Source organism: Octopus sinensis, linkage group LG8 (assembly GCF_006345805.1).
Source record: "Octopus sinensis linkage group LG8, ASM634580v1, whole genome shotgun sequence".
In the NCBI taxonomy this organism is placed as follows: Eukaryota; Metazoa; Mollusca; class Cephalopoda; order Octopoda; family Octopodidae; genus Octopus; species Octopus sinensis.
Genome location: NC_043004.1, coordinates 38,697,851 through 38,708,179, shown reverse-complemented (window position 1 = coordinate 38,708,179; position 10,329 = coordinate 38,697,851). Strand labels below are relative to the sequence as shown.

The window sequence follows — 10,329 nt, the reverse complement described above, 5'->3', positions numbered from 1 at the left end:
AGAAGCAATACATTAGTGCGAGTTAGATATTTTCTAGCGATAAGAATATTTGATATCTTGGTTGCCTTTAAACTGGCGTTTAAACCGTCGGCAGTTCAGTAAGTTGGGATTAAACATTTCAAGTGAAATTTGAGTACAAATCCATGATTCATGGTTCCTTCCGAATAATACTAATATTTCAAGCAGGTGCTTTGAGGTTATTTCCAGGTCATAAAAATATACTGTAAATGCGAGTCTTATTCAAAATTTTAACTAAATCTTATTGGCGCATGTCTATTTTATGAATAGTCACAAAAGTCATCGAGAATATCCAAATATCAGGCATTGTTTCTTGAGCACACTAATTCTCTATTCTGTATGCATCGTATATATTCGCTATAAACGAGTTTTTACCTCTTTGCTAATTTAAAATCATATCTTCACCATGAAAGTCACATTGTTGGTAGCAGTAACATAGATATCTTTGACAGTTATTGTTCACCCTTAACCCAGATTATGTCTAACTAAATAGCACCATCAAGACATATGTTTTAAATCAAGGACATCATAACAAACACAAACAGGGAGTTGTTTATTGAGGTGGTCCCGGGTGTCGGTTGTACTCCCTAGACGATTTTTTCCTGGTATTGTGTAAAAGCTATTGACTTTTATTTTTTATTTGGTTTCTTTTAGAAAAAAATGCTGAATAAGATAGGACCAGTTGAAGTAAAATAAACATGTGTCGCAATATTATTATGTGAGGTGAGTTCAACATTTCTAGGCGGGCGGCGAATGACTGTGGTACTGTAAACTGTCTTTGATGTCTTATAGACATAACATGCTAAATCAGTGTCTCTTCAATCGCCTTCAATACAGTAGAAAGCCAAGTAATATATCATTTATGCCGTGTTAATATCATGAAATATCTACTAGATTTCTAATAATTACCATGATGAAAATTATCACAATATTAAAATGGTATCAGTTACAAAACTTACTGCTATAAAACAAGTAAATCTATCTATGGATTTCAAACGGTGGTTCGACTCACCTCTCTTTCCTGTTTTAAACTGGGAAATGTAACCTCTGATATCGTTTCACGTAGAAAATATTGATTTCAAGTTTCGTGGGAGGAGTAAGTCGATTTCATCTACCCGAGTTCTCAGCCGGTGCCTAGTTTATCGACTCCGAAAGGATGGAAGGCAAAGGTAACCTCGTGAAATTTGGTCTTGAACATACATCCTTAAGTCTTGGTATTTGTCTATATTTTTGTCTTCAGTTATTTTATCGTTGTATATCATTTCTACTTTTAATTCTGGTTGTTTCTATACGTGGATAAGTTTTACTGCTATGTTCAATAAAGGGCAAGGATACTACTACTACTACTACTACTACTACTACTACTACTACTACTACTCTCATCATTATTTTTATTTTTACGACGGCGGTTGATAGGCATCATCGTTAGAACATTCGGACACACTGCTTCGTGGTATTTGATCCAGCCTCTTTGTTTTAGGTTTAAATCATACCAAGATAAACTTCGTTTTTCATCCGTTGGAGTTGATAAACTAACGATTTAACCGGTGAACATTTCAGGATTTGTGCTTATATTGGAAATACTTATTTCTAAATGTATAGAAATTTGGAGGTGAGAAGTTGTAATATAGTAATATCTCACAATATGACAGTAAACATATTTTAAAATAAGGAGTGGACAGAGTTATGCGAAGTGAAATGCTTGTAAGAAGTGGGCGTGACATTACAAGAGAGAGAGAGAGAGAGAGAGAGAGAGAGGGTAAGAGATTAAGAAAGAGAAATAGAGAAAGGGAGAGAAAGAGAGAGAGAGAGGTGTAAACAGGGTGGTGAGAAAAGGAGCAAAGGTGGTGAGAAAACGATTTGATGTGAAAAACGAAGTTGTTTTGGTTAGAGTTGAATAACAATAACTGGAATTAGGTTATGTGAAATAAAACAATTTGTCCCATTGTGTGGGATAAATCGCTATATTTGTTGTTTTAATGTATTTGCATGCGTAAAATAATATTATCGTTGACCCTGTCCAATTCAAATAATTATTGGTACAACAACAACAATTTATATTGAAATTTATACGGGTCTTAATGGACTGTCGTCCAACTATTAGTGTTGCATTATTATACCAACACAACTTACTGCATGGCAAAATCAACTTCACGGCATTTATAATATAAATTGTAAAAGCATTTAATGAAATAACTCAAGGTATTTCGTAAGCCAGTTCAACTTAAGTTCATACATTACAGGATAGAGAGGAAGAGAAAGAGAACGGGGAAAGAGAGGGAGGGAAAGAGAACGGGAAAAGAGGGAGAGAAGGAGAACGGGAAGAGAGAGAGAGAGAGAAGAAGAATGAGAAGAGAGGAAGTAAAGAGAAAGTGAAAAGAGGGAAAGAAAGGGAAAGGGGAGAGATGGAAAGAGAAGAGAGGGAGAGAAAGAGAAAGGAAAAGAGGGAGAGAAAGAGAACGGGGAGAGAGGGAGTGACAGAGAAATGGAAGAGAGGGAAAGAAAGAGAAACGAGAAGAGAGGGATAGAAAGAGATAGGGAGAAGACGGATAGAAAAAAATGGGGAGAGATGGAGAGAAAGAGTACAGGAGAAGATGAAGGAAAGTTGGAGAGTGCCATTTTCATCAATTAGAGGGCTTTCAGTGAAGACAGTGACCTTGTGTTTTTCGCAAAAGAGAACACTTTTGGGTTGAGTTTGATTTTCACGACGGCCCATTTCTTTTCAGCTATTCTTCGGTTTTTGATGATGGTCTTCATGTATTGTAGGAGGTTATATTTTTTTTTTTCGAGCAGAGCTTCAGCCGTCGAATATATTTGTGACTGTTGGGGGTATTTTAGTTAGTTAATTTTTTCTTTGTTTGTCCTTTTTATCTTTCTGATAATAGCTTTTTTCTGTTTTAGGGAATTCTGCACTTAGTTTTCTTTACAAGTCTTGGCGGAGTGCGTTTTGAACATATGCTTGTGACAATGTCGACAAAGATCTGCCAAGATATTTTGATGCTGTAGGATGTGTGTGCATGTGTGAAAGTCCAGTAAAAATATGATAGCTCGTTCATGATTGCATCCCACTCGGCGTCATGCATGGTATCAAATAGGTGGGCTGGAGAGAGGCCATTAGTGTTAGCTTTCGGCTGGTGGAATCTCAGGTTATAGGGAACCATGTCATGGGCTGAAAGAAGGGTTTGTTCTACTGTGATATTATGTATAGTGTTAGTGTAGTTATTAAACAAAAGGCCTAAAATGTTCTGATATTTTGGTGCAAGGACAAGTTGGGACAAGAAAAACTTATTCATAAAGTCGGTAAGTGATTCTACTGCTTCTTTGTCAGCAGTTGAGGTGAGGTTTCCTAGTTTCAAACTGTTTGTGGGCTAATCAACACAGGGTAGATTAAAATCTCACATCATAATTATGTTATTAGAATGACATTGTTGAATAAAGCACTTAATGCTGTTGAGGCATTCTTTAATGCGCAGTGTTTGAGGTGGCCTACACAGCCCAACTTCTATCGCGTCATTGGTTTTGTTGTGTACGCTGACTGATTCACAGTAGCCATTCGTGTATGTCATATTTCCATCTACCAAAAAGGAATCATGCAGGTAAATGGTGGTGCAATCATCCTTTCTTCTGTCGACTCTATCTGCGAGGTGAGTTGTGAAATTCCTCACTTTTATTTTGTCTTCCAAGTGGGAGTTGTCAAGGTGGGTCTCGGTAAGAATGAAGAATGTGATATGGTGTGGATCTTCCATTTTTGTGCATTGATGGAGGGAATGACACATTGTTCATTGACTAGAAATGTAGAGACTAGCGTAGTGGCGGGGCTTTACTGTTACATGGGTCTTTTTTTCTGATTGTGTGTTGGTGACAGGAAAGAAGGGAGTTGGTATACTGGGGTAATAGCATAGGATGGTATTGAGTGATGGCTAAAAGTTTTTTGTATGTCTTTTGTCAGGTTCAACATGGCTAATATAGAAGAATTTTCCTGCTTAAGTTTTTGACTGGAGGTGTGGTTTCACTGTTGGATAGGGTTGTCGCTTTCTCTAATGTTGTGGTTTTTGTTTTAGTTACTATCTAATTATTTTGATTGAGAAGAACAGTTCAGAACTTTTCACAAAGTGATTTAAATAGGAATGGGCGAAACATGCACACATACACACGTATTGGAGGGAGTGAGAAAATTTACAATTCGCATGATGAATGCCGTCGTATGTGTGTAAAGACAATAAGTATATAGACTGGAGTTGATGTGGCAACTATACACAGAATAATTCATGAAGATATGAACACGTGCAAAATTTGTACAAGGTTTGTACCAAGTGTTGTCGGTGACGAACAGAAGGAAAGACACTTTGACGAGAGCTAGGAGATAGTTGACTCTTTGTGGATGTCCTCCAAAGTGAAGGTATACCGGGTACCTGTAACAGCCCCACTTCATCTTCTAAACGTCTTCAAACTGACTGCACATGAGGTTTTCCTTTAACTTCAGAAACGACCAAATGTGAGAGGGAGCAAGGTCTGGATAGAAGTGTTGATGAGTGACAGATTTGATGTTCATCTCACTCAAGTATTTGCTTACCAGAATGGAATCGCGGCCTGAAGCATAGTGCTGATGAAGGTTCCACTCACGCAAGGGGTGGAGGGGGGAGAACCTGTGCATTTAGCGATGAAATATCCACCTGAACACCGTAAACCTCCACAAATATTCTTTGATGATCATCTGGCGAGAGGGAACGCAGCAACTGTAGATGATGCTCTTGATTTCAAAAAATAAAAAGGTGGAGAACCATCCTGAACGTCTCGGTAGACTTCCTCATTAATTACTCATAACTTATTCATTATTTGTGAAGGTTTTCACGGTGTTCGAGAAGAGATTTCGTCACTAAATACCAGAGATCTTGCTCTTGGGTGAGTGCAACCTGCAACAAGACTATGCATCAGTGCACTCATTGCACATGTGTGTGTGTGTTTCTTTCTATTGTGTGTGTGTGTGTGTGTGTGTGCGTGAAATGACGAAAGATTGTAAGCGAGAGGTGAAAAAACGGATAGAAAGCTCTGCTGACAATGAATGCACATATTCATAGGCAGACACATTCAGTTACGGTCAGATCGACTAAGATTTCTCTATGATAGATATTATGACAGCTAGTGATCTTAAGGACTTCAAAAATATGATACTGGACATCCGGCTAGCGACTAGTTTTTGTTAACTCGGTTGAATATACGTCAATAAAAGTGTGTTACATGACACGGATATAAATTCATGTCTTTTGTTTAATAGTATTTAAACTGAGGAGCTACGGTTTTCTGAGCTCTCATTAAACAAGGCTACGTACTATACACACTGTTTATGTTTGAGAGGAATACGACAATGCCTTATAGAAGAAGGTCAGAGTGAGTTTTTTCATTTTATTTTCCATGTCTATGATTTTATGTTGCCGAAGGAAATATGTAGTATATGCTTGTTTGATCTAATTAATATAAACATTTGAAAGGGAAAATAATAGACACCCATTCATGTTTTTTCTTCTACAGATAATTATCAATGGAACGATTTGATATTAGCTAATATTAAATCTGTTGTTCAAGTGTATCGAGCAAGATTAGAGGAGTTTTGGAATTACGTATATGGTATAATTCTAATAATATTTGTCTATGATTTCTGGTGAAGAGGAAAGGTGATATACGTAAAGGTTTATATTACTAGATAGGAAGACGTATACATGTGCCACGTCATTTAGTAAATTTTGGAACTACACGCATACATGTCCTGTTTGCTTATACTCCGAGACAATTATCGGCGTAGAAGAGGGTTTAGAAACCCAAAATATATGTTGTTTTTTGAGGAAACAGTGACCATTTTGTGATTAATTGAGTAAGGGAGAAAAGAGTTGAATTCTTTACTGGTCTCAATAAAAGTTGTTAACTCGTATCAGTAAGATTTTGATACGTGGGTCAAGTTGTTTGTCTTAGCAGCTTTGTACTAAAATTAGCCAAATTTAGCCAAAAGTTTGACGAAAGCAGGTCAGTGGCTAGCTGCTCTCTTAGAGAATTGCCCCCCGAACAACTTGTGTATATAGCCACTGAACATATTGTTCATACAGCCATTGCATACAACGGAGTAAAGCTATTCGATATACCAATTTATATATCAAACACATTCTTGTAGGGTTAGATGAGTACTGATGAAGGGGCAAGACCCCACGAAATATGGCATTTAAACTCATTACCTATTTTTGTCTCCGATTTCATTGTTTGCTTACATTTGACGTTTCGATACGAAACGTTGTAGATATAATCAGTGCTGGCTATAATTCCTGTAGAAATAACCTTAACAAAATAATGTAAAGAGTACTGCTAACGCAGAAGGACGTGATGTCGCCTCATAAAAAACATTTAATATACTTTATATTATATTACATTTTCATAACGAAATTCCACATGTCTTCAACTCTTTAATATAAATATATATATTGTATAGTTTTTCCTTCGACTGAGCTTTTCCTTCGACTTTGGGGCATGTTAGCATTTGACCTAAATTCTCCAAGAAGGCAGCTAGCCGGTGCCATGCTGTCGTAAAATTTTATATTTTGGCTATTTTTCGAACACAAGTCCAAAGACAAATAACTTGGAACACACAAACTGAAAGAAGACACATACGACAATTAAGCCGAAAGGCGAATATACAAACACACACTCACACACACTCTCACACACAGACACACACACAAAATGCATGTTGCTAACTTAGTATATAATGAACATTCAATGCATTTGAATGAAAAGATAAATATGTCGACTTTGGCCCTAATTAGATTTCTCCCTTCGGTAATCATAATGCAATTTTTAATTCCATAATAAACAAAGGTATTACGTAATTGACAGTTATGTAAATTAATTGATTTTGAAAACTTAATGCGAATGTTTAAAAAACCACCAATTCTACGATAAATGTACAGACGAGCAATGTAATGAATATTTTAAAAATAGGCTGACCTTCAAAATGGAATTTCAAGGTTGTCTAATACATATCACAATATTATACATACATACATAAATATATATATATATATATATATATATATATATATATATATATGTGTGTGTGTATGTATGCATGTATGTATGTATGTATGTATGTATGTATGCATGTATGTATGTATATATATGTATATATATATATATATATATATTGGTGAATTGAAGAAATTGAGCTGAACGCAGATTGAACAGAAATCGTTTTATTTCATTCTACACGTGTTTCGAAAGGCACAAATTACCAAAATCCGATTGAATAATGGGACCATATTGTGTCTTTCTCTTCAGGAAGAAAAAAGGAAATCCGTTGGAAAAACAAAAACAGAACAGAGGCAGAGCAAAAAACAAATCGAACTGTGCTCCTAAGAGCCCATGGCGAAACTGTTTATCAGTGTACGTTGAGAACCGGTGGCTGAAGAATTCAACAGGTCAGGCATCGGTCAACCATGTGGGTGAGGGTGTATAGATGTTCTTTGTGACCGATTGTCTGTTTTACCTGCAAAACACCACGAACAGAATAGTGCAGAAAACTAAGAGCAGGTTAGTTAGGTTTTTTAATAGAATGGGCATGAGTATAGTTTTTGATAACGAACTCACCAAGGCTAATTTCCTAGACGTTACACTTAACCTTAATAGCGACTCATACTGCCCTTACCATAAGCCTTCCACTAATTTGAAGTATGTCAGTGTCTTCTCAAATCATGCCAAAACCGTAACAGACAATTTGGTTAAAAACATCTCTCTAAGATTGTCTGGCCTGTCCGCCAGTGCCGATATTTTTATGCAGAAAGCGGATTTTTATAACGCCGCACTATCCAAGGCCGGTTATAGGCAGAAGGTAATTTATATTGATCCGGCCCTTCCGATGCCATCATTCGGTCATCAGGATAGGGCCGTATATAATAACATTAACATTTTAAGTAAGGACGGGAGCGCGGCGGATACCGGGGTAGTCGCTCCCGCATTTAATTTAGCGAACAAGGATAATTATCGGTCCGGGAGGTCTTACACTAACCCAAGACCCGTTATTCATCCGAGAATCACCCACCCAAATGCGAGAGCTGGCGTCCCGACCCATCACACTGATAGGAATAAGCATATATGGTTTGTAATCCCCTTTGGTAAGCAGATTAGAACTAACCTCCCCCTCATGTTTAGACAAGCCATCGCCAATAACTTCCCCAGAAATTCCAAATATTACTCCACGGTTAACTCACATAAAGTTAGGATAGCTTTCTCCAACACTAAAAACCTCGCCCAGATAATCGCCTCCCATAATAATAGGCTACTTACTAAGACCCTATCACCTTTTTCCGGAGGCACAGCCTCTTCCGCTCCCGGTTTAATGCTCAGTAGGAATAATTATAGTAGTAATAATGATATGAGAGCCAGTACAGTGACACATAATCTCAGCTCCAGCCAGGGAGTACCCACGAGGGGTATAGTTATAAATAGGGGTGTTGTGGTTGATGGTAACAATGGGAGTAGGGTAGAGAGCCCCTTTAGCATCCCCAGCATCATTTCCCGCAATAGCAGTACCACGGGCAGTAGCAATGACAGCACTCTGATAGATAGTGGAGAATCAGGGGTTATTCCTATAGTTAATAGTGACGTAGTGGAAAATAGAGTAGTAAGCGGCTGCAGGTCTCGGAACGAATATAGTGACAGGAACGCAGTTCTAATTTCAGAAACCAATCCTAGCAGAGTAAGATTCACGTCGGCGAACTCCAAGATCAAAAACGCCGTCTACCAATGCAAGGTTTACACGGACTCAGATGCCTTCACTTATATAGGGGCATCATCCTCAAGATTGTCTTTGCGTGTCTCCAACCATTACGCAACTTTTCGGGACGTGAACAAGCGCCAGACCACGGGACTCAGTAAGCTAATATGGCGACTGAAGGATGCGAACTTAAGCTATAGGCTGGAATGGTCAATTTTGTCGGTGGCCCTCCCATTTGATAGGGGCAGAAGACAGTGCAACCTTTGTGTCTCCGAACTCTTCCATATTTTGTTTGCCAGAGGCCGGATGGTAAACGGGCTCTTACAGTCGGCTTTTCGATGCCCCCATTGGCGGCGTTACACTTATCTGGCCTTTAAATAGCGTTTATAAACAAGACCGGCACCCATAGCCCTTGGTAACAAATTCTGAAATAGATTTTAAGATATCTACAATTAACCACTGCAAGGGAAATTACTCCTGTAAGACAAACGGGGCTTGTTCTTTCACAGCGGGGGGTTTCCTTGTCAAGGCAGGCTTGGATGAACACACACACACACACACATAAAACATAATATATATATATAATTTCTTTATTTTTTTTCTTTCTGCCACCCAACGGTTATCACGGCAGTAGCCACTGACAGCCGAACGATCAAACGCACACACGTACACAAAAAATGTTTTCTACCCCTACGCCAACACACACATATATAGAACAGTATACACACACACACGTCTCTAAGTAGATTTTTTCTCGCCCCTTATAAAACATCCAATATTCTTTAAATAGTCAGAACTTTATTATCGGTCACAAAGAACATCTATACACCCTCACCCACATGGTTGACCGATGCCTGACCTGTTGAATTCTTCAGCCACCGGTTCTCAACATACACTGATAAACAGTTTCGCCATGGGCTCTTAGGAGCACAGTTCGATTTGTTTTTTGCTCTGCCTCTGTTCTGTTTTTGTTTTTCCAACGGATTTCCTTTTTTCTTCCTGAAGAGAAAGACACAATATGGTCCCATTATTCAATCGGATTTTGGTAATTTGTGCCTTTCGAAACACGTGTAGAATGAAATAAAACGATTTCTGTTCAATCTGCGTTCAGCTCCATTTCTTCAATTCACCAATAATGTTTTAATTTCAATTATCCGCACCAACGCACGGTTGCAACGCCAGATGGTTGTACCTCCAACCGTGCTGTTCACTGCTGTGATTTTTGCTACTAAGGTATCGGTTAAACTTTTGATTAATCTACTACAAGATTATTCATCTTTCTATTTCACATAATTATATATATATATATATATATATATGTATATATATATATATATATATATATATATATTATATATATATATACTGGCCTAGCCCATTATTATATAGTTAAGTAGATTTCGGATCCGGGACACCTATTATGTGAGACGTGCAAGGTTCAGTAACTGCCTACTGACAACTTTTCTCTTGTGGGTTTTATTGTCAATTGGCAATTGTCAATACAGTTTCCACAGCGAATTATTTGCTGTAAAAAATTTACCCACTTTGAAGTTTCC

At 37.8% G+C, this 10,329-nt stretch overlaps 1 protein-coding gene across 2 annotated transcripts in view; it reads left to right on the top strand.

Moving 5' to 3' along the window:
* The first annotated feature begins 5,263 nt into the window (after positions 1–5,263).
* LOC115215224 (neprilysin) overlaps positions 5,264–10,329 on the top strand; it is a 107,612-nt gene continuing 102,546 nt past the window's right edge. Inside the window, exon 1 of one of the 2 annotated variants that reach the window (XM_029784444.2) lies at positions 5,264–5,400. In XM_029784444.2, the coding sequence (XP_029640304.1) occupies positions 5,363–5,400 (38 nt within the window). In that variant the 5' untranslated portion in view covers positions 5,264–5,362. Of the gene's footprint in view, positions 5,407–10,329 lie in introns of both variants that reach the window. The other variant, XM_029784443.2, reaches the window with a different exon arrangement.